Source organism: Pleurodeles waltl, chromosome 12 (assembly GCF_031143425.1).
Source record: "Pleurodeles waltl isolate 20211129_DDA chromosome 12, aPleWal1.hap1.20221129, whole genome shotgun sequence".
Taxonomy (NCBI): domain Eukaryota; kingdom Metazoa; phylum Chordata; class Amphibia; order Caudata; family Salamandridae; genus Pleurodeles; species Pleurodeles waltl.
The window spans coordinates 437,520,407-437,546,506 of record NC_090451.1 but is presented as its reverse complement, the minus strand read 5'-3'; the positions used below and the strand labels follow the sequence as shown (position 1 = coordinate 437,546,506).

Sequence of the window (26,100 nt, the reverse complement as noted above, 5' to 3'; positions counted from 1 at the left end):
ACAGGCGATCTTACTGCATCATTTGGGAACTGAAGGCAGGAGGATCTACCACGATTTACCAGAAGTATCCTTTGGTATTGGTGAAGGACAACCTATAAATCTTTATGATATGTCTTTACAGATGCTGGAAAAACATTTCACACCAAAAATTAGTGTTGTATTTGAACGTCACAATTTTTTTTCACGTGTTCATGGTTTGGATGAAGATGTAATGACTTATGTGGCTGCATTAAGAGGTTTAGCAGTAACATGCAATTTTCAGGATTTAACTGATTCTCTCATTCGTGACCAAATTGTTCGATGCACTAATAACAAAAAAGTAAAAGAGAGACTGTTATCTATTGACCCTTTGTTGGAGGAGTCAATACAAATAGTATGGAGCATACTGAAACTTGGATGAAAGGTATTGAATCTAAAGCACACACAAGAGAATCAGCTAAAGAAAGCACAATAGAGGTGGAACAACTTAAAACAGTAAAACATGAGAAAAGTACTACTAGTAACATGGGCGAGAAGAAAAGTTTTAATATACTATGTTATAGGTGCGGTTGTCCGGGACACATTGCTTCTAACCCTGTATGTCCTGCACGTACTATGACATGTAGAACATGCGGTAGGCGCGGTCATTTGGCCAAAGTATGTAGGGCGAAAGGTAAGGTGTGGAATAAAAGTGTTAAATCAATAGATAATATACAAGGAGAACATGAAGAAGAAATTATTTTAACTATCAATAGCACGTTGGTGAACAACTTCTGTGATGTTAAATCTGAAGACTGTGTGAATCTGAAACGTGAGAGCCAATGTGAATTAACAAAGCCTCATTGTGATGTAATACTTAAGACTAAGGTTGTAAGAATGCTAGTTGCTTCTGGGAGTTTATATACTTTGATATCTAAAGATGTTTATGAAGGAATTCTGATGGAGAAAATTGAAGATTTACAAACCACGGATGTGAAAGCAGTGGGGTATGGTGGTAAAAGAATTGCCATTGTGGGAATGAGATGGATGGACATTATATTTAAAGGAAATGGTGTGCACGGAAAAGTATATGTGACTCATGAGGGGTCAAACTTATTGGTATGGAGACACCAGAAAGACCTAAATATTGTTCTCAATCCCAATGCAACTGAACCAGTCATAGTTATAGAAGAATCAAATGTAGAGTATATGAGAATTCAATGTACTACAGACGAATGGAAGGATCAATTAATGAGGAGGTTTTCTAAAAGTTTTTACTGAGAAACTTGGGAAGTTGAAAAAATTCACACACTGAATCATTTTAAAGAAGAACGCCATTCCAGTTGTTCACAAAGTAAGATCTATACTGTATATGATGAAAGAACCCCTTCAACAGGAAATTGATAGATTATTGCAGGAGAAAATAATTGAACCTATCAATTCATTGGAGTGGTTGGCACCGATTGTCGTTGCGCCCAAGGAGGGAAACGAAATTCATTTATGCATAGACTTGAGAGAGCTGAATAAGAATATTTGGGTCGACGGGCAGCCCTTACCAAACATCACGGAAATGTTAAGTATGATGGGAAGAGGTAAAGTATTTAGTGTTCTGGACATGTCGGCAGCTTATCATCAAGTTAACCTACATCCAGACTCACGTCCATTGACTTCTTTTGTAACGCCTTTAGGTGCCTATCGTTACTGTAGGATGCCATTTGGATTAGCATCCGCATCTGCTGTTTTTTAGCGTATTATGCATAATATTTTTGATGGTATGAAGATTGTATTGTGTTTCCAAGACGATATTATAATAGTTGGAAGATCTGTAGAAGAGCATGATGAATTAATTGTGAAAGTGTTGGAGAGAATTGAGAATCATGGTCTGACAGTAAAGAAGGAAAAATGCCAGTTGAGAAAGAACAGCGTGAACTATTTAGGTCATGAAGTATTTGCAGATGGTATAAAGCCAAAAAAAAGTATTGTGAGGGCGATTAGAGAAGCTCCAAAACCATCTAACAAAGATCAACTCAAATCGTTTTTGGGGTTGGCAGAGTACTGTTCGAAATTTGTGCATGATTTTGCTGGAGTGGTAGAGCCCATGAGATTGTTATTAAAGAAAGGTGCAATATTTGTGTGGACAACAGAATGTGAATTAGCCTTTGAGAAAATTAAACGTTCTATTGCCTGTGCGCCTACCCTTGGACATTTTGATGTGAAAAAGAAACCTATCTTAATGACTGATGCCAGCAGTGTAGGGCTAGGTGCAGCTCTCATACAAGAAGTGAACAAGGAAGAAAGAGTCATTGGGTTTGTGTCCCGCAGGCTACATGGTGCAGAATGTTTGTATTCTGCAATTGAGAAGGAGGCGTTAGCTTGTTACTGGGGTATTAATCATTATAGATATTATTTGTGGGGTCTACCTTTTGTGCTTTGTACGGATCATAAACCATTACTTCAGGTTTTCAAAAGTGGTCGAGGATTGGAAGGTAGTATGACGCCCAGAATTTCGAGGTGGTTGGTTAATATCATCGATTTCAATTTTGTTGTGGAATTCGTGAGAGGTAAGAAAAATGTTGTGGCAGATTGCTTGTCACGCATGCCGATCGATGAACATCCTGATGAAGCTTCAGTACTAGGTAAGATGGAGGCAGAAACATTTTTGATAGATAATGAACTTACTTTAAACCAAGAAGAGTGGGATAACGCTGTACTTGATGATAAGGAGTATGATGAGCTAAAGAAATTTATAAGTGGTTCTGGTCACATTGGAGATGATTTGCAGAACTTGAAGCAATATTTAATGGTAAAAGATGAGCTGAGTGTGCATGGTCAAAGAGTATTTAGACGTGGAAAAGTGGTACCACCTACAAAACTTAGGATGAGGTTAATAAAAATTGTTCATGAGGGTCATTTAGGAAGAAGTATGACAAAGAGGAGGTTAAGACAATCATCCTGGTGGCCTGGGATGGATAAAGATATGGAGCGAGTTGTGAGTGAATGTGCAGCGTGTGCTAATAGTGACAAATCTAGGATTGTTAGACAGCCGCCTATGGAGTGTGTACAATTCCCTGCGAGACCATGGCAGAAATTAGCTTTAGATTTCATTGGTCCAGTGGATAAACTTGGAAGAAGAAATAGGTTCTTAGTAGTTTTGGTAGATTACCACAGCAAATGGTTTGTAGTAAGGAGCATGGAACACATAACGACTAGCAATGTTATAGAATTTCTTAAATATACGTTTTTGGAGGAAGGTACACCCAAAGTCTTAGTTACTGACAATGGGGTGCAGTTAGTGTCTGATAAAATGTCAGAGTTCCTTACAGGATTGGGAATTAAACATGAAAAGGTTGCCCTATTTAGACCACAGGCTAATGGCCAGGTAGAAAGGATTAATCGAATTGTCATGGAAAACATTCAATTGTCCTTGGCTAATGGACTAAAATGGAGGGAAGAGCTAAATAAGATGATGTGGGCGCATAGAGTGACACCGCATTCCGTGACTGGAGTAGCACCAGTTGTTGCTCTCAAAGGGAGAGAGCCAGCGACGAAAGAATCTCCTTGGTGGTTGCATGAAAAGAAACAGGTGTGGATGGATCGTGAAGAAATGAGAGTGAGAGTGGAGGGTTGTCAAGAACGCAATAAATTCAACTATGATATGAGAAGAAAAGTAAAGGACATTGGAATTGAGCTAGGTGATTGGGTGAGAGTAAAGAAGTATGGTATAATAAAGAAGGGAGAGAGTAGATTTTGTGAACCGCAAAAGGTTGTGAAGATATTTAAATCTGTAGCTAGATTGGATGATGGAAGAGAATGGAGTATGGGAAATTTGTGCAAACTTGAGTAAGTTGTCACGTGCTCAACAAGTGTTTTTTCCTGTTATTGAATATATTTCACATTGACACAACTTGTAAATAGTACATGTTTAGAAATTATTTCATACTGACATAACTTGTAAATAGTACATGTTTAGAAATTGGAATTTCATTTTGTTTGGATTTATTTGTGTTTATAAGTTATTATGATGTTTGGGGGGAAGATGGTGTAGTAATGATGTAATGATCCTAGGAAATGGATTCAGAATCTATGGGACAGGGGATTCTGGAATGGTGGGGGGGGGAGGAGTTGGAAGCTGGAGTGTGAGGAGCTCATGCTGGGGGTCTCATCTTGTTATTACTTATTACCGGAAATTACTGTAATAAAGGATTATTTCTTCCCATGTACCATGGAGTCTGTACAGTTTAGTACAAAGTTCTGTCACTTGCAAACAATCATGTTCAACATCATCTACGTTGGAGAGATCTTCCCCCTCATTTGGTAGTAATATTTCCGGGTTAAGCACTGTGCACCTTTATATTGTCACATTTGGTGCCCCTACAATAACTGTTTCATATCGAGTCAATCTTCCATTTGTCAAATATTGCGTCTTTGACCATGTGAACAGGATTTCAATTGAATGAGGTACCATCACTGTCAGAGGATAACCCATCACAATATTTTCACTTTGATTTATACTCTGTTCAACAGCTGCGACAGCTCGCAGGCATCCGGGTAGGGCTGCTACAACATTATCCAAGGTAGCTGAAAAATATGCTACTGGGTGATTGATACCACTGTGTTTTTGTGTTAAGACAGACAAACAACGACCATCTCTCTTGTGACAAAACAATAGGAAAGGTTTTGTGTAGTCAGGCATACCTAAAGCTGGTGCTTGACACAAACTCTCTCTCAGCTCAGTGAAAGTTGTCACAGACTCCTCATCCATCATTATAGGATCTGAAACATCCTTATGTGTCAATCTTTGTAATGGCTTTGAAACAGCCGAAAAATTCGGGATCCACTGTTCACAATAACCCACCATTCCCAAAAACATTCTCAACTCCTTTTGGGAACTCAGCATTTTCATTTTCGTTATTGCATCCGCACTCTCTCTGGAAATTCTCCTTTCTTAATCAAATGTCCCAAATACTTCACTTCTTGCTGACAATATTGCAACTTAGCTGGAGAAACTTTATGATCATTGTCTCCCAGGAAATTCAACAATGCAATTGTATCCTCCCTGCAGCCTTCCTTTGCCTTCTATGTGATTAGTAAGTCATAAATGGACTGCACTAAGGTCGACTTATCACCAACGACTCCAAGTTATTTTTCAAAATCTGATTGAAAATTGATGATGATTCTAAAAACCCTTGAGGAAACCTGCACCAATAGTGGACTCTAGTCAGGAATTTGAAACAAAAGAGATATCTGCTGTCCTCATGAAGAGGTACTGAGAAAAATGCTTGGCACAAATCAATGACTGTAAACCACTCTGCATCACATGGAATCTGAAACATTATTACTGCTGGATTGGGTACCACTGAACAACACTTCACTACAGTGTCATTTATTTTCCTTAAATACTGAATCAAGTGTATTTTCCCATTTGGCTTCTTCAAACCCATGATTGGTGAATTACATGGACTGCTCATCACTTCTTTCAAAACTCCTTGTTCCAAAAACTGTTCTATCAGTGGTCTTATTCCTTCTATGATTTCATTTGTCATTGGGTATTGAGCTGTTTGTGGGAACACCACATTCTTTTTCACTGCCACCGTGACTCCCTCAACTCCTTTAAACAAGCCAATGTCTTTTCCTGAAAGATCCCAAACCTTTGGTTTAACCCTTTCCTGCAGATCACTTGGCAAGTCTTTCTTTTCAAACACTGGAAAGAAACTCATTAGGTCCTCCAAATTGTGTTCTTTGTGTGTCTCATCCTCATTGACTACCTAGTCCTCCTCCACATTCAACAAAGCTAGTTCATAACCTCTCATCCTTTTCCCTTCATCTGCTGTCAAATCTTCCTCATCAACACTAATGGTCTCCATTGTAATTCCCTTTCTGGAACACATAATTGAACAATTTATTTTGCACAGCAAATATCTTCTCAACAATGATACTGGACTGGAGTCACAATCAACAAAACTATGATAGTCTCTGGAATTTCCAATTTTCACAAGGACTGGTTCTGTAAGAGGATTAACCAACTGTTTATTTGCAATGCCTACTATCTGCACTGTCCTCTCAGAAACCGGTATGTCTGGCACTTCCACTGTCCTTATCATTGAGCGCATTGCTCCTGTGTCAACCAAAAAATTAACCTCATGGCCATGTACTTAACCCTGCACATAAGGAACTCTCTGATCCACATCTAATGATGCACCCATCATGAACTCCTTCTCATCTGAACTACTCAACGGCCATTCAGCGTTTATTTCACTCTCACTTTGTAAGGGAAATTGCTCAACTGTGTTAAAACATTTGTTTTCATTCTGATTTGTGAACACCTGCGAATGCATAACCTGTTGCTGTTCCATTGGGCTCTGTATTAATTGAACCTGTCTCGGTATTTCATTTGCTGTACAGGCACCATTTGAACGTGTGGCTGCATTTGTTGCATTCAAGGCATTTGTACTTGTTGTACCTGGGGTTGCACATTCTGCATTTGTTGCACTGGCAGTAAAGGCTGAAAACCTTGCATGTTAATCACATTATTCTGAAAATTTTGATTTTGACCTCCCATTCTAGGTCCTCTCATGCCTTGAAATGAATTGACACTATTTGTTTGCTGAACCATTCCTCCTCCATGATTCAACATCGGACACTGTCTTTTCCAATGTCCCAGCAATCCACAAATGTGGCAAGGTAACACTTTTCGCCACTGCTGCTCATCCTGCATCACCACTGAACTCCAGTCCACATTTATATTAACTACTGGAATCATCATTCCTTGTCCTCTACCACGACCTTGATTCAGAAACAAACCATTTCCCTGGGCAACTGTTGTAAATTTCCCTGCATTTCTGTCTGCACTGCCTTAATCTACATCACCATCACTTTTTCTTTCAGCTTCTTTTGTTTCAACTCAATTTCATCACTACAATATTTAGCATACTGCAGAACCTCATCAATCGGCTTTGCCTACCAACATATCAGACGATTCTTAATCATTTGACTCACTTCTGGTTTTAACCCATCGATAAATCTGAACACCAAGTGACTCATGTTTTCCTTTTCAATAGTTTCTGCACCACTAAATTGTTTGCATGCCTTCAACAATCTCATAATAATACGCATGAACTGACTCTTTCCCTTCTTGTGTTGTTCTATCAATGCGCTGCCAATCAACGCTCTTTGGCGAAACTCTCATTTTCAGAAACTCAATGACTTTATAGTTATATTTCATTTCTTCAGGAGATGGGGACCTGTTTTCAAATCTCTTTGCGGTTCACTCATCGACCAATCAACACTCCTTTTACATTGAACCCACAAATCTGCTGGTACCACAGTGTCAAAAAGTGTATTCAAATCTTCCCAAAGACACTTTGAAGTTTCACAAACCTATCTGTCTGTTGATACCACTCTATTGGCTTCTCTCTCAGTCTCGGATAATCATTTGTAAAGCTTATGATGTCACTTCTATTCCAAAGTACATGAATAAAATTTCCTCCTGGTGTTTCTCTCATTGGTAATGTTTTTACTGCATCTTCTGCCTGTAGCCCATGATCTTTCTTAGGTCTCCCTCTTTTCCTGTCTCATTTACTCTCTCATTTATCAAATGCCCTCCAAACCTGCACTTTCTCAAGTAACTCTTTGAGATGTGTTCTCATCCCTGAAGATCTCATGTGAACAATGTCTTCTTCCTCCAAACCTAGCCTATACCTCCTTCTCAATGTTTTTATCTTTGTCAAATCAATGTCATAATCATCTGCTACTTCTTGTAACTGTTGATAAACTGTTTGCTCCTTTTGTAATGACTTTACATAGGTATCTAAATTGCCCTTCGGTATACGAGTCAAGTCTGTTCACTCCCATTGTTCCTTCTAAAAGCTCCCTCCCTTCCATATTTAATCTTACCCTGTTTATCATTTCTTTCTCTTTTTTCTTTCTCTCCTGTTGTTTTGAACTATTTAAGTCCTCCAACCATTCTGTTGTTTCTTTTGCAGACAAGCCTTTCAGTGATACTCCACTGGCTTGTGCACCTGCTCCTCGCCCTTGTCCCGAACTCGTACTCGATTGTTGAGCCATTGTTCCTGATGTCTGGACAGGTGACAAATCTATTAGAGAATTTGTCTCATTTAAACTTGGTCCCTGTCTATTCTGCACATTTAACAATTAATTCTCTCCACTATTGTCTATTCGAACATCTAATGGAGTCACTGGACCCATCGTAATAGGTACAGTAATTGCATTTGGATTCATCAGTATTCCAGCTCCCAGCGTTTGTCCTGCTCTTATGCTCTGCATTTGTGGAAACTGTATATGAACAGGTTCTCCTATCTTTGTCCCTTGATGACCCTGTGACAGTATTATGTTTGCCATTGTTCTCACTGTCTGGATCTCTGGCTGTACCTCAGGAGTGTTCATTTCAAACTGTGGTCTATTGCTTAACGAGTCATTAAAACTACTCTGCATCTGAACTCCCTCATGACTCAGGTCACCCCTCGCTGATTCTGATTCTGAAGTAAATGGTGCAGTAGGATTTATGTTTCTCATACCACTCCCATTTAATCAGTTTATATTCTGCTGTCTCACATCAGGTGGAAGATATGTTTCTACAGCATGGTTAACCACCTCGTCTTCCTCAGTGTCATCATTGTTAAACATGACCCCTTTCAACTCTTTTGTGTTCTGTTCTGATGAACCCTTCTTCTTTGTCTTTCCAACCTTTGTTTTAACCTCATCTTCATTTGTTCTTGCTGGAAATAACCTAACCCCGTGTAACGTGTCATCTTGCCATCTTTTCTTTTCCTCATTCCACATCGTTTCAGACAGTGTTTTCTCTACCCTTCTCATTTTCTTTTCATATTTTAAATACTGCTGTTCCTTCACTACCAGCTCCCATAGAGCTAATGCCTCATACTGTGCTGGCCTCTGTGGAGGTCTAAGACTATACATCTTCGTTCTGAGGAAGCTAAACAACCTTCTTTCTTTGTGATTTTGACCCAATGCTTCAACAAAAGACATGCCGCTGCAGCTCTTTCCTCAAACACAATATATGCTGGAGTATTTTCAGGTGGACAAATCTCACCTTCCAATTCTGGAATGTATTCATCACCCCTCAAAGCACATTTCAAAGCTTTGAAAAACTTCATTTTAACTCAAACTCGGTATCCCCCAAAAATTAATTTCAAACTCAACTCGTACAAAAAAACAACTCAACAAGCAGTAAACAAAGTTAAAGAAAGAATAACCAATCATGTAAAGTGACTGCTATCCCACAATTCTCTTCGACCTCCCCGCCTTCCAATCGCTTTTCTCTATTATCGGACTGATTGAAGAATCCGTGCGTACTCCTTTCTGTTGATCAGCTAATCCCAGCGTGGCACTACTATGTCACACCAAACACATTCACTCCCCTCCGCACTTTCGCTGAGACGCTGACAAAGTCTGTCTTATTAACCTTTTACAACTCACACACACAAAACAACGCAATATTAATTTGCGAGCTATCTTAAGAATAAGAAAACAAATTTGCTCATTTACTACAGGTAGGGTAACACAAACGCTTCAGAACCTTCCAAAGAAACCTTCACCTTTTGCCTACTCCTTCTTCACAGTTCCCACAATCGTGAATAAACTTCAACCAGCGAACTTTACTACTCCACTGTACCTTGGACTATTGTCTAGTGCATTTATTACTCACCAAGTCTTCAGTATATTTTCATCCACACCAATTTCTCACAAACTCGATTCACCAATCTCGACAGATTGGTCTACTAAATGAACGAATTACAACACTATAAACATAAAAGTGTCTCTCTTGACTTGTCCTTATACTCCGGAGTCCCAGACCTCTCTCTCTAGGTCTGTCATCAACAACCACGTGGATAATTGTTCCTGCATCAAGCACCACACTCGAATGAAGAATGCCGCTTCCCTACTATCATATCTATAGGAGTATGCCCTCTCCATCTAATCACTAAATTGAGTATCTCTACTCCTCTAAACTCATGTTCGACACAATCATCTGCAAATTAGCTAAAGCTGTGCAAGCGCAAACACTTTATTCTCCTCATTCAAATACAATCAAACAACACCAAGAACATACCCATCAAGCTAGGGGGTCTACAAGAACCGGGGAAAGTCACTTAAGGCAACTAGCCACTCATCATGTTAAATCCATTTAACAATTTTGGAAAAAGAAAGAAAGAACAAACGAACCACTTTGACACACCTGAACCTCACAGACCCATTATGACATCATCTAAACAATGACGTAACCGTAATCTGCTACCAAAAACTGCTAACGCGCTACAGAATCATAGCTATTATCAATACTGAATAGTGGATTCAGCGCTAGAGGACGATGGATCGAAGCGACATAGGTTTGAAGGGATGTCACTAATGGGATGTATGAGGACCATCAATAACAACAACAATCAATATTATAACGTTCCAATCAATAACTATACCAGTTTAGTAATTAAAAGTAATGGATTTATTTCCCTATATTAACAACGCTAATGTCACAAAAAAAACTCTCAAACACAAATGATAAGCATATAAGATCAATAGCGGCTGGTTAAAATGACGTATATATCTCAACCTAATGAATACAATTAAACAAATTATCTCCAAAAGAATCACACTTATTAATAATACAAAAACTGGTAATAATGGCAAAGTATACATTAGTTGAGCATCAAATGATCTCGGGACGAATCATGAGCATATCAAGGTTAATTCCCTAAATAACCACAAATTAGCATTACATATTGGGCTTCATGTGAAAAGAATTTAGGGCCAGATGTAGCAAAGGGTTTTACCCATTCTGTGTCTATGGGAAAATGTGTTCATACATATGGCCCTTAGTAACATTAATTTAGAAAACTCTTAAGTTGATTATGATATATACAAAAAACCTATTAATGTGCAGAAATTAAATAATTAGTTGCAGCTAGTACCTGGAAAGCAAGAGAGACACAATTCACATTTAATAACATACATTAGCACAATAGTAGTAAAAGCAAATGATCAGCTTTAGCTTGAGGACACTATCAGCTATCTCATCAGAAGATTTGGGCCTAAAGAAGGCAAGTCTCGAACCTCGTCTCCTCTAGATGAATAGCATTCGAAGACGAATGACCAACTGCCTCCCTATTCATTCGACACAGGTTGTTATACTAAAATCTAATCAACTCCTGATTGGTCAGTCTATGGGGTGGTTTCATTTCAGCCAATCGACAACTAAATCGATGACCTAAACTTAACAAATCTACGCTAACTCTAACATTTTCTTTCGATGTATCTTTACTTCTTCTATCTCGTCTGTAACTCCATTGTCTCATTGCCTCTCGAATATCTTGTTCTCAGGAAGAAACTTTTACTGTATCCTTCCACTTCCATCCTCGAGGAAAGACCAGATATTAGTAACATATCCAAACAATAGGACATTTCAACTTATACAATGCTCAGTTAATACACAACCTTGTAAGACATAACACTGCAGTGGATACGTCTACGCAAACTTTGAAAACACTTATTATGAAAGCTTTGAATCATGGAAAATAACCACAGCGTTTCAATATAATTTTGGTTAGCCAAGAACTGAAAAACAAACATTTCAGAAGTTTCTCGTTTTACACGTTAGTTCATTACACGTTTTAATATGAATATCATTAATAAACATATTATAAAATTCACGCTCTCACAATATCATAAAAGAATTGTGTATTTATTTTAGTCATAAGGACCCAGTGAAAATCAGTCTGCACATATCATAAGAATATGTACCATTGTGGTTGCCACAATCGTGGCACCGGTCAGGTTTTTTAGGTCGAGCTTGGCAGTGCACAGACATGTTGTAGTCAATATGGACTTTTAACCCTGCCCACTCTTGCCATTCGTTGTTTGTTGTGCTCGTCTTAAATGCTTCCTTTTCATTGGTGCATTTTGCTAAATGTTCCTGCTTTTGCGTGCTGTTCCCATCTAGGGGATTTCACTAAGAGAACAATTTTGTCTGCCTTCACACTAAGCCACGCTTCCTCCTGTTACAGTGTGTGGTGGCCCCTCCTCCCGTCTGGTTTCCGTTTTTCCTTTAATCACCCCTTTCTCCTCCCGGCAACAACAGGCTTAGCACATGGAAGGTAGATAGACTGAGCCACCCCCACATCGGACTCTGTTGACAACAGATTATGCTTAGGCCTCTGCCGAAGGTGCATGAACCATGTACGCTATGTCATCTTTGTTTGTAAACCTGCCATCTTGCTATTGGCCACAATTCTCTGCAGCAAGTGCACTAACCCACAAAGCTATGTCAGTAACTTGTGAACTGAAGTGCATACTGCAGGCGCTCTCCTCCCACTCACCTGTGTTGACAGGCAGAACCTAATACTCTACTGGGAAGCAGCAGACGTTATACTACGAGCAGGTTCGCTTTAAGGGCTGCGTCTGCATTACTTAGAGCCTCTCTTTAAGGTGACTGCATGGATTTCGCTCCTCATTGTAGGAGCAATTAGATAAAGTTGCCTGGAATGAAGGCCTGAACTCAATGTATATAGTTTATTTATGTTTGTCCAGGCAAAGATTTGTGTTGCCTCAGTGGTGAGCAGTGCCCTGAACTCCAAAGCTTCTGCTGAACACCTTAGCAATTTGACTTTTTTATACAGATGAATAGCTAACATCAAATTGTATATTAAATAATAAAAAAAGTTATTTCAACCCCATTTTCTTTCCACTGATAAAACAATATATACAGTTATGGTTGAGATTGAGGGGGCGTGGTATTAATGTGATGAAAAAGTTTCTTTGTTTGTATTTTTAGTAAAATGTAAAAAGCAGAGATTAGGTTTTGACTTGAGGGTATGTCTATGCTGTCACTCATTACTACCAGATCAGAGATGTGAATATTGATAGCTTGGTGAGTCAATAAATTGATGAAAGTTCCTAAAAAGATAAATAGCAGCAAGAAGTGCTTTAATTGGAAAAATAGAAGTGCAGGTACTCACTACTCAGAGTACCTACTTGGTCCTGAGAAGGGCCGGTACTCACCCAATAAATGTATTGCAGCAGTACTGAGACGTGCAAGTAGTCTCCCTGTCAAATTAAGGAAGTGCAGGTACTCAGTACCGGACAGTACCTACCCATTTAAAGCACTGTCAGTAAGCGTGCACATGTGTTGGTGCTTACAGGTGAGTGAATTATTTTATTTTATATGCCTCTTTTGTATACTAAAACCCTTGTAAATTTGGAGTGGACATCCATTTGTCATGCAAATAATTGTGGACATATTCTAGAAGAAACTAAGCTCTTTTTTTCACAAAAAAATAAATATGGATGAATACCAATAAGATGAGAATAATAATACATAATAATAATAGATAAATACAGCCCGCGCTATAATCTGTTTTTTTAAGAACTAGGATATCATAATTTATTTTGAACAAGGTAGAAGGTAAGTAGAAACAAGCACCCTGACTTGAACATGCTTATTTACATATGTTATATAGTGCCAGTGTGCCCTATTGCAAAGTAATTAGGGCTAATCTACTCATATACGGGTAGCAAAACACACATACACACACACACACAAATAGAACTTTGAAACTACAGACAGGCTCAGTAGGTGCATCGGGGTGGGGCAGGGGGGTGGCCTTGATGTGAAGTTGTTGGGGGTGTCTCTGGGCCCTGTTATTATCATGTTATAGTCGTTATTTTAATATTTGTAAAGCATGACTCTTGTCCTAAGAGGTTATGGCACAAGACAGAAAATTAAATGCCCCTTAAATGAACAATTTAGCCTCTTTGAAAATGTAAAACAAAATAATAGTAAGAGTTAAAACTACATTAAAAATAGAGTACAAAGGGAATACATTTAAAACAATTGTTAAACAATGAATGCATCCTATTAAGAGATAATCCTAGGGCGATCTATATAAATCGGCACTCGCTTGTAACTTTATTGCAAGTTTATCCATGCACTGAGTAAATGTTTATTTTTAGGAGAAGTGCATGTTTTTAGTTTTTCTTCCCTTTTTTATTTCTAAAAGATTTGTTGTTCTGAACGTGGCAATTCTAATTATATTTTTTAGGGCATAAGCTTTTTTCTTTAGTTCCACTTTTTGGTGCCCTACCTGCTTTAGATACAGCACTTCTGGTGGTTGCTTATATTGCTTCTCGGAAAGGAAAGACCAGTGCTGGGAAAGGATTCCTGCAAACAAAACATTCCCTCATGTTCTCAAAAACATAGTTGAGCTATAACTGAAAGAGTTAGCTGGTGCCCCACCAGAGCTGGTAAGGCTGTGGTTAGCACCAGTTTCAGAAGGTCAGTTGGAAAACCTGGAGCTCTGTCCCATCAACCTGTTCCAGCCCAGCATTCCCTCCTGCCACTCTTGGTAATTTTACATGCCTACAAACTGAAATTTATTGTATTGTAATTTAATTTATATAGCGCTTAACTACCAATATTGAGGTGTTGAACCGCTTTATGCAGGGCAGTACACTGTTTTGAACCTCGTGGAGTTTAATCTAGAGGTTATTGATTACTGTTGGTTACTAGGATTCGTCTGGTGCTCTCAAGGAACTGTATCACCACTCCTCGGCAAGGGTATAATACTTTTAATGGGGGAGAATCTGCACTTCTGGTCAAACTGGTACTCCGTCAGTGTTTACCTGCACTTCCAAGTACCAAACTGCTACTCTATTGGTGTTTACCTGTACTTCTGAGCATCAAACATTTACTCAGATACTGAGTACCTACACTTATGAGTATCAAATTGCTCCTTGGATAGTGAGCACCAGCACTGCTGAGTATCCACCTGGTACTCCGATAATGAGTACCTGCACTTCTGAGTATCAAACTGATACTTGAATAGTCAGTACCTGCACATCTGAGTATCAAACTGGTACTTTGTGAGCAATAGCACTTCTGAATATGGGCCTGGTACTCGGCTAGTGAGTACCTGAACTTCTGGTCAAACTGGTACTCTATCAATGTTTACCTGCACTGCCAGGTACCAAACTGGTAGTCTGTCATTGTTTACCTGCACTTCTGATTATGAAACAAGGACTTGGATAGGTTACCTGCACATAAGAGTATCAAACTGTCATAAAAGAATTGTGCATTTATTTTAGTCAGAAGGACACAGTGAAAATCAGTCAGTACATGTCAGAAGAATATGCTTTATTGTGGTTGCAACAATCGTGGCACCTGTCAGCTTTTTTAGGTCAAGCTTGGCAGTGCACAATATGAGCTTTTTAACCATGCCCGCTCTTGGCATTTGTTTTTGGTGTGCTGGTCTTAAATGCTTCCTTTTCATTGGTGCATTTTGCTAAATGTCCCTGCTTTTGAGTGCTAAGTTCCTGCCCAGGGGATTTCAGTAAGAGAACATTTTTCTTGACCATCACACTACGTCACGCTTTCTCCTGTTACAGCGTGTGATGCCCCCTCTTCCTTTTTCCCGTTTGGTTTCCTTCATTACCAGCGGTGATCCTTTTTTCTTGCACCTTGTCCCCATGATTCATGTTCAAATGTATCCTTTTGTTTTTTTAACCAGTTGAGCCTTGTTTCAATTTATGTTGCAAGAAATGTCCAGTTATGAATTTACAATGCTAATAGCTTTAACTCGAGCAAATGTGAGACCTATAGCATTGAAAATGCTTCTTAGGTTTTGGCATGGCAGCGTTTCAAAGAATAAACAAATCGATAGGTAGTCCTCTCTGCAAAGGAAGGCAAAGAATGTTATATCTGTGCTAAAAACAACTCTTGGGCAAAGTACTGTAATGAATTGAATCCCAAATGTAAACATTTATGGACATTTGAAAACCAATAGGAATGTCAGGCCCCAACATAAATGAAATTCAAAACAAACTGTGGTGCCTTCAGTACTGCACTTGAAGCAAAGCATGTCAGATAAAGAAATATGCGTCATGCAGGAATTGAGCCCTTGCTCCTGTGTATGTTTTCCACACAAGCTTTAACCCCTTCTGTGCCCAGGATGCAACGGTTACTTCCTCAGCTGCAGCACTGCTGTGCTGAGGACATAACCGTTACGTCCTGACGGAGCATGGGGGCCACCGAAACTTCCCCTCCCCGGGCACGGATTGGTTCCACTGCCACCCCCACAGCAACATATGATGCCATCAGAAGTGGCCCTGATAGTTTCTCCTCTGGAAGGGGGGGCGGGGTCAGAGAGACATGAAAGGAAAGAAAAGGCTTTTCCTTGCCTTTCTTGTCTCTTTCAGCATTCTGCAGCATGATCGCATAACAAACCTGCTGCAGGAATGCCCACTAGACATCAGGGAGTTTTTTTTAAATAATAAAATAAGGGGAGCCGCCCCTTAGACATGGGTCACTCCCCAGGGGGAGAATAATATTTTAGGCCATTTCTTGGGAAGATTCGCCTTTTTTATTAGACCAATGTGCCCCCAAGGGGGTAGAAATCACTAGACACCAGGTACTTAAAAAAATGCATAAGAAGAGCTGCCCTTTAGGCAAGGGTCGCTCCCCAGGGGGGCATATTTTATTAGGCCATTTCTGGGGGCAGATCAGCCTATTTTTATTCGGCGAATCTGCTCCCAAGAAGGGGCAGAAACAACTAGACACCAAGGATATATATTTATTTTATTTTACATATGGGTAGCGTCCCATTAGTCAAGGGCCGTTACCCATGGAGGCATATTATTTTAAGCCATTTCTGTCCCCCTTAGGGGCAGATCAGCTATTTGTATTAGGACCTTCTACCCCCAAGAGGGACAGAAACCACTTAGGAACCAGGGATTGTTGTACGTATGTGTGTGTGTTTTGTTTGGGGGGGTGGCCCCTTGGGCAAGGTTCACTCCCCAGGGAGGCACATTACTGATGGCCATTTCTGCCACCCTAGGGGGCAGATTGGCCTTTTTTTATTAGGCCCATCTGCCCCCAAGGGGTGCAGGAACCACTTAGGCACCAGGGATCATTGTGTGTTTTGTTTGGGTTGTGGGCACATTACTGTTGGCCATATCTGCCCCTCTTTGGGGGCAGATCAGCCTATTTTTATTAAGTCCATCTGCTCCAAGGGGGGGGTAGAAACCACTTAGACACAAGAGATCAGTGTGTGTGTTTGTGTGTGGGGGGGAGGGCAGAAAGCTTTAGACACCAGGGAAGATTTTTTTTTTTTTAACTGATGGTGGGGTATGCCCATAACCCCACCCCGATAAATGGGGACAAAGTTGTTCTGCCCACCGGAGTGCAGATAGGTAATTACCCCCGATCCACTCCCCAGGGGGCAGAAAGCCCACTAGATGCAATGGTATTTTTTAAAAACATTTAGAGGGGTAGGGGCTGCAAACCACCTTGAACATGGTTATGCCACCCACCCCAACTGAAGGGGTAACAGTCTTTCAGACCCCCCCATCCCTGCAAACTAATGCATCTCATCCCAATGGCATGCAAGAGGACATTTGATTCTTTTGGGTTTTGATTTTACATTTGGGCCAAGAGAGCTTGGCTAACTCCCAATATTGTCCCACCTGGAATGGTGAGCGGCTGCACTTTTGGACTTTGGTACGCTGCCACCTAGAAAAATCTACCAGACCTAGACACCTCTGAAAACTAAACATCTGGGTGAGTCCAGTGTGATTTGCTTCAAATGCACCCTACATCATTTTCTTACCCACAATGCCCTGCAAATCTCCAACTTTGCTTGAAATCACAAATCTCCCATACATTTTTGTGATGGACTCTTCTGGAATCTGCAGGAATCCACAAAATTCCTACTACCCAGCATTGTCTCACCTATTCCGATCTGCTACTTGTCAGCCTAAAACCTTTTTTTTTTCCCAAACTGCCCTTTTGGACCCACTTTGGTTGGCTCTCAAATTCTACATATTTTTGTCCCTTCCCTGTCACAGGCACTTGGCCCACCTACACGAGTGATGTATTATTTTTATCAGGAGACAGAGGGGAATGCTGGGTGGTAGGAAATTTGTGCTGGTGCAGTGATCCCACACAAAAATGTTTTTTTTTTTTTTAGCTAAATTTGCGGTTTGCAGGGGATTCTGGGTAAGAAAACACTGGGGGATCCATGCAAGCCACACCACCCTAGACTCCCTCAGGTATCTAGTTTTCAGAAATGTCTGGGTTTGGTAGGTTTCCCTAGACGGCTGCCGAGCCCAGGACCAAAATTCAGGTGCCCCCCTTGCAAAAACAGGTAGTTTTGTAAATGCTGTGTCCATGTTGTGTTTTGAACCCTTCCTTGTCCAAGGCACTAGGGCTACCCACATAATTGAGGTACCATTTATATCGGGAGATGGGGTGGAATGCTGGGTGGAAGGAAGTTTGTGGCACCCCTCAGATTCCAGAACTTTGCAGCACCGAAATGTGAGGAAAACTTTTTTTTTTTTGTCAAATTGTGAGGTTTGCAAAGGATTATGGGTAACAGAACCCAGTAAGAGCTCCACAAGTCGCCCCGTCCTGGATTTTGCTAGGTGTATAGTTTTAGAAAATGTGCAGGTTTGGTAGCTTTCCCTAGGTGCCAGCTGTGCTACAGGGCAAAATCCGCAGCTAGACACTTTCCAAAAAACACACCAGTTTTCAATGTAAAAATGTGATGTGTCCATGTTTCGTTTTGGCGTGTTTCCTGTCACGTGCACTAGACTTACACTCACAAGTGAGGTATCATTTTTATCGGAAGGCCTGAGGGAATACAGAATAGAAGAACAAGTGTTATTGCCAATTGTCTTTCTCTACATATTTTCCTTTCAAATGTAATACAGTGTGTAAGAAAGAAGTCATTTTGAGAAATTCCCCCTAATTCACATACTAGTATAGGGACCCCCGATTTCAGAGATATTCAAATAACCACTGCTTCTAAACTCCTTATCCTTCACCCATTTTGGAAATACAAAGGTTTCCTTGATACCTATTTTAAACTCTTTTATACTTTACCAAATTAATTACTGTATGCAATGAAAACCCATTGCAAGGTGGAGCTGATTTATTGGCTCTGGGTACCTTGGGTTCTTGATGAACCTACAAGCCCTATATATTCCAACAACCAGAAGGGTACAGCAGACGTAACGGTATATTGCTTTAAAAAATCTGCCATAGCTGGAAAAAGTTATAGAAGAAATGGCTGTTTTTTAACTCATTTTCAATATTTGTATATTTCAACTGTTACTTTCTATAAGAAAACTTTGGAGGAGCTACACAAATGCCCCCATTCTGAATTGAGAATGTTGTCTACTTTTCAGAAATGTTTAGCTGTCCAGGATCCACTATTGGTTTCACACCCATTTCTGTCACTAACTGGAAGGAGTCTGAAAGCACACCAATAGTAAACATTGGGTACGTCCCAATAAAATGCCAAAACTGTGTTGAAAAAATTGGTTTTCTGATTCACATCTGCCTGTTCCTGAAAGCTGGGAAGATGGTGATTTTAGCACTGCAAACCCTTTGCTGTTGCCATTTGCAGGGACAAAAAAAAAACACGTGCTTTCATCTACTGCACCTTTTTTCCCAAAAAAACTACATTTTTGCTGTATTTTGGTTCTCCTCCAGGGGAATCCACAAACTCTGGGTATCTTTAGAATCTCTAGGATGTTTTAAAAAAGGACACACATTTGGCGTGGATAGCTTATTTGGACACACAGTTATGAGGGCCTAAGTGGGAACTACCCCAAATAGATTAAAAAAAAAAAAGAAGCTTGGCACAGGAGAGGGAAAAGGCCTGGCAGCGAAGGAGTTGTTATTTTTATATTTTTTATGTAATTGCAATTATGAAAATGATTCATGCTAGCATAACATTCTTATTACACTATGATTGTTTGAACACTCCTGATATGTTTGGATGACCCTTCTAGGGGGTCACCAGTGGTTGTACAATGTCAGCTGTGGTGTGTTCCATCTGCCAATGAAATGTACTGCATGGCTAAATATTTATAAGGTCCCAAAGGCAAGACCTGTTGGCTACGCCAATGCTTGTTGTTTGATGCTCACATCCAAACCCTTCCCTCTCATTGGATGGACCCTGATGCAGTCACCATAGTTTTGCTGATAAAGGACATTCTCTTCAGCTTAAGCAGGCGCAAGTATGTATGAATTAGCCAAACAACATGGATAATACCACTCCTTCCTTCTGAAATCAGAACCCAGTCTTTTTTATTTTTAGTCATAAGCAACTATTAGTGTGACCACGGTGGTGGTGCCAACTTAAACATGTGACTTTGTGCTTTATATGTTGATACATCTCAAGGCTTGGCAGTGACTCAAAGGGTGGATGTCCCCTCTCATTTATGTGCCCTGCCAGAAGCCTGCCCGTATTTTTGTGCTGCAAATAAGGCATAAGAGGGTAAAATGGCCTGAACTCAGTAATGTGTTCAGGCGTTGAGGCGGCAGCACACAATCTCTCTTCATTTCAGTGCTTAATTTGAGCCAGAGTTGCCCGGGGCCAACTGTCACTTACTTTTGGAGACCTGCAATCATGTTTCCACTGCAAGACAGAGATAATGGGACAGGGAGTGTTTGATAATAACAGATCTAACTCTAGACAAAATCACCAGCAACTGAGAATAATATTCGAAACCTAACTCGAGTGATTAAACTCCGCAGTAGCTTGAAAGCAGCAGGGAATAAAGTATTTATGTCACAGTCTGAACTGGCCAATAGAAGTTTTCTTTTAGATTCAGACTAAATCATATTTATGACCCGATTTACTGCTATTACTTTGTAAAATAAAAGTACATAGTGTGCGTAAGAATTCGTACGTTTAGTTTTAACGGCCTTAGATTTGGAAACGTCGTTGAACAGCAGTGCATATTTGTATTTTCTGAAAACCCTGTGGTATCGACTGTTATTTAAAGTTGTGTTTTTGTCAAAGACTCTTTATAATGTAGGTGACTATATCATTAGGTACATGCTTTCAGTGAGTAATTGTTTAATTGAATTACGTCAGTTGACAAGCAATCTTCATTACTCCGAGTCCTCGTCGCCGCCCTAATTATTTAAGGTCTGCCTTGAACATAAATAGGATTACCTATCATATACTAAACATAAATCAGTTTTCTCTCTTTAGCCCACATATGATTTCCCCTTTTCATTTCCATATGAAAGGAATGTATGCTAATCTCCCTTCCTGCTTTTTCTGTTTGGAGACGATGATTGCCTTTCCTTCATGTATTATCATGTGAAATATACTGCACTCCATGTGGCCGTGCTCCAGTCAGGTCAGGGGGGGTTCATAGCTTTCTGTTTTATGCAAGGGTGCTGCCTCTGGGAACTTTCCTGCCCTCCTTGGGACTACTATACACTCTCCTTTGTCTCCATTTTGCGAGGGGCCCATGTTAACTTCATGGCTTTGAGTGACAGTGCATTTCATGGAAAGCTTCTGGGGACACCTAGTGTCTGGAATCCTCTTATGGGGGTACTGAGGACTCCCAGTTCAAATACTGCCATGCCTGACTCAGACATGGCAGATGCTGTGGATAGTCGCCTCTTACTATAAGGATGCCGACCTCGCAAGTATCAGGGTTTGAGTTTCTGACTGGGTCCAGTTTCTCCAGTGGATCCTGTAGTCCGTGGACATGTTTCATCAACCCCAGCGACCTGCCATTAAGGGACAGTGTTCATGCACGTCCCCGCAGCAGAGTTGTGTAGGTAGCTTCCAACATGTTTAAGGTAAGGTAAGGTGACCGTGCAAATAGACTTGCTCATTGTGCGGTGCTTTTATCCAAGCGCCATGAAGCAAATTTTCATTCTAGGTAAAAGACAATTTCATTCATGTATCACTGAACAAAAGGAGTAGCTACCTTTCCTTTACATTGAGAGCAGTCGTTGGAGGCTGGAGGATCAATGGTTAGGCTTTTGTCTGTCTCTGAAGGTAAAGACTCCTGCAATATATAGATTGAAATCCTACAAGTGGGTCAATATGGAATGGATGTCTCACTTTCAGATATTAATGAGCAGAAAGAGAGAGGATATAGATAGATGCCTTTTGTAAGGAATGGAAAGGACGAACCCGCAGAGGTGTGGGCTAAAGAAGCAGAAAATCTTTTTAAAGAAACTCCTGTCTCATGTTTGAGCCGAACCTCACTTCGTTAAGAGTGAGACAAGGAAAACGGAAAAGGAGGTAATGAAATTTGCTGCTTATGATTGGTGTTATTACTTCATTTTAAATATTCGTTAACAGTGCATTTTGTATGTATGTGAGTGTAACATTAGTAAATATGTACATTTCATATACATTGCTCTATTAAAATGTTTTTTTTTCTACATAGGGTTTTGAGCTTCTCCCTGGAGTGATAGATGGTGTATTTCTACTGAAGGACCCTAAAGAGATTCTGGCTGAACTGGGGGCTCACCCAGTCCCCTATTTAATTGGAGTCAATAACCATGAGACTGGATGGTCCATGCCTATCGTAAGAATCATTTTTCATCTCCATCACCAACACACACAATGTTGTCTAGGGTAATTATGGTTTGTATGCACATTGAATGTTTTTTAATCCAAATACACTATTTGTTATCCTCACTAATTAGTGTCAATTACAAATACCTAATTTAGTTATAGAACATATACCAGTATCGCGAATGTAAACTAAACATGGATGCCTTTGGTATTTTTATTTGTGTGTATTTACTTTTTGATGGTATTTGTATAGAGTAAATCTTCCCAAGAAAGTGAAACAATGCACTTATCAACAGGATATGTCCTAAACATGTGAAGATACTGAAACATACAACCATGGTGAGAATGTGAGCTAAGGAATATTAAAGATGAGTGATAAGAGATTACTAAGTAATTGGTGGGATTTCTTCTTATGTTCTTTAACACAAGATCTATTATGGAATTACGTAAAATACTTTCCTATATCAGTATACTTGAATTTCTTTTTCGAGTACCATAGTTTCTCTGGCGGGATCTTTATTATATTATTCCAATGGCTCTCCACCCAATAGGCTCTCAGTCTGTTTTTATTTGCCAGAATTTCACGTAATCTTACCAAATTCATCCAAGGTAAAGTCTTTCAAAATGTTAGTCAGTATGCTGGCCATATGTTCATTATCCTGCGAAGATTAACCAGTTAATCGAAAAGTCAGCATTAGTATGTCTTATATTGAATTTCTCATGTCATACATAACTTATTTCTTAAATGAACTAATGTGACATTGAGATTTGCATGGCCCTGCAAGGCTTGATAAATCTGGAGTAGTGCAAGGCTGTGGAAATCACTACCTTGTGTTACTCTGCCCCAGGGAGGCATTTCATGGGTGGAACATGGGTGTTTCCACGCATCCACCCATGAATATTTGCTTATTTCCATATTTACCATTAGTGGTAGACCTGGGAATGTGGCGAAATCCCACGCCTCCCTTGAAGAGCCATAAAAAGGAGAACTATGTGTTTGATGGCATATGTGGCTGTAGATACACATGCTCTGCGTACTTCTGCCATCTAGTGTTAAGTCTGGAAGGTTGCAAGTTGTTTTTCTTGGAAAAGTCTTTAGAGTCACAAGGTATAGTGACTCCTTCTCTTGTTGGTGATACACTAGGCCATCAACTCCATTGTTGGATTGCTTTCTTCCATTGTCTAGTTCAGTTGTGTTTTTCCTGAGCTCTGGATGCAGACTGTTTTCCTGACTGTTCCATTCGGTATTCCTCCCATTCTTGTCAGTATTGTCTTTCAAACACATATATATCCTATCCTTTGCATTCTGCGGCCTGAGGAAACTACCTGCTGGGTTGATGCGATCCAGCAGAGGCTCTTCAGGCCGCCATTTTCACAGGTCCATCTCAAAGAGAATTAACTTCTAATGCGATGGCCTCCCACCCGTTTCTGCCCCAAGTGCTACACAAAGTTCCCGCAGACCAACCAGCACCAGTTCTTCCATTTTATTTGTCCCTGAACCAAAAAGAGGAGGACTGTGAGGCTTGCAAATCTTTTCGATCTGAAAAGACCCAGAGAAATCGAAAGTTCCGAAGGTCGAGGAGACCACAGAAATCTTTGGGATATAAGACATCATGTCAGAGCAGGAGCTACAAGATGTCTCGACTGCTAAGACCTCTTTTCAGTCGAACATTCAGTGTCGGACGTGGACACAGTTCTTGAAATGCAAGAGCTTCCTCCAGCTCAATCAACCATGAGAACAAGCTCCCTTGTTCAGATCAAAAAGAGAACCTCTTGCACTGAAGCAAAGGCTACCAGGCTGCCACTGCTGTTGGGCCATGGCTGGCACCAAAATACTAATTCGTAAGCCCTGCCACTGTGCTCAACTCTGAAAAATAAGCCTAAGCATACCTTGTCGGTACCAAGCTGAACACCATCAGCTTTTGCTCCAAAAGCTTTGCCTTCAGGATCGAAACACAAGAGCACTTCAGCACCGCAGAAATTGAGTCACCACGCCTTTGGAGCCAAGTACTTAAATTGAGCCTATACTCCACAGAATGAAGCAGCAACTAGATGCTAAACAAACCCAGCTTCATATCCAATCACAGGCTGGACGTGTTCTGGTTAAAACTGTTGTTTCAACGTCTTCCAAGAGCCCGCTTACTTTTGAAGAGGCCATTGACATTTCTGTGCCTCCTGCCAAACACAAGAGGAAGGATAGGGACTCTGTGGCATACACCCTCCTTTACCTTCTTCCCCACTACCAACTACACCACAACCCTCCTCTTCACTAGCTCATTTTTAGGGTGACCCCCTTGATATTACACCTCATCGCCCCCACTCTTTTTATGGTGTTCACAGAACAGAGGATGATACTGTGACTTTCTCACAAGACTCAGACCTATGGCCACAATACAATGTTGACCCTTACACCAACACTGACACAGATGTCTATCCGGCCAGACCTTCCCCGCCAGATGATACTACCTCCTTTCAGGAGCTCATTGGAAGGGTGGTCACTTATCAATCGGTGCCCCTAGACAAAGAGCTGATCGAGGATGAATTCCTCTTTGAAACTCTCACTAAATCCCATAGGGCCACACAGTACCTTCCCTTGCTTCAGGGAATGATGAAACATGCAGAGGACATTTTTAAGGATCCTACCAGGACATCCATCATCACATTGCATGTGGAGAAAAAGTACCAAGCCTCCCCTTCAGACCCGAGTCTTAAAAGAGGTCAGATTCCCGCAGGTTCCCTAGTGGTGTCTAATGCAAGGAACAGAGCAAATTCACAAGCAGCTAGCGATGCTCTGTCTCCTGACAACGAGAGCAAGCTAATTGACGCCTGGAAAGCGGGTTGCTGCTCAAGCAGCCAACCGTTGGCATATCGCTAACACTCAAGGCCTGCTTGCTAGGTATGACCATACCCACTAGGACGAGATGGAGGAGCTCTTCCAATATCTCCAAGAGGAGCACAAAAAGAGGGGCCAAGAAATTGTCAGCAAAGGCTAGCTTATCTCTAACTATTCTTTTCACTGCACTTTGGATCCTACCTACAAGGCCGCAAAGGGCTTCAACACCAGTGTCCTATAGCTCCTGCATGCGTGGCCACAAAATTCTGGCTTCAAATCTGATGTACAGCAAACCATACTCAATGTACCTTTTGACAAGGAGCACCTCTTCGGCGCACCGGTCGATCAGGTGCTCAAAAAGATGAAAAAAGACAATGAGGTTATAAATACAAATTAGCCTCCAAAACATCAGCTGCAGACACTTCGTCCTCTTATTAAAAGGGCCAACCACATTCATCCTCCCCTAGAGGCTTTTACAAAGGTCCCTACAAGGGAATTAATAACAGAGGCCGGGGTAAGACACTCTCCTCCATTGCTTCCAAACAGTGACCACCTTCACCTCCCACCTGACTACTTAACACCTATCGGGGGTCGTCTTCAACAGTTTTTTCAGACCTGGCCAATTAACACAAAAGATCATTGAGTGTTGGATATTATCCAACATGGTTACTGTCTGGAGCTCATTTCCACACCTCCTAACATCCCCCCTCACACTCACAAACTTTTACAGACCATAGCATTCTGCTCAAACTGGAAGGGCAAGCTTTACTAAGCAAAGGAGCTATAGAACCCATTCCTCTACAAAATTAAGGAACAGGGATATACTTCCTGTATTTTCTCATTCCCAAACAGGACGGGTTGTTAAGGCCTATTCTAGATCTCAAGCCTTTGAATCACTACATCCTGTCAGAGCATTTTCAAATGGTCACACTTCAGGATGTGATCCCA

The 26,100-nt window shown here is 40.6% G+C and overlaps 1 protein-coding gene across 1 annotated transcript in view; it reads left to right on the top strand.

Moving 5' to 3' along the window:
- Positions 1 to 26,100, top strand: part of LOC138267784 (fatty acyl-CoA hydrolase precursor, medium chain-like) — a 548,521-nt gene that overhangs the window by 355,619 nt on the left and 166,802 nt on the right. Inside the window, exon 8 of the mRNA XM_069216985.1 lies at positions 22,189 to 22,329. Coding sequence (XP_069073086.1) covers positions 22,189 to 22,329 — 141 coding nt within the window. The remainder of the gene's footprint in view (positions 1 to 22,188; positions 22,330 to 26,100) is intronic.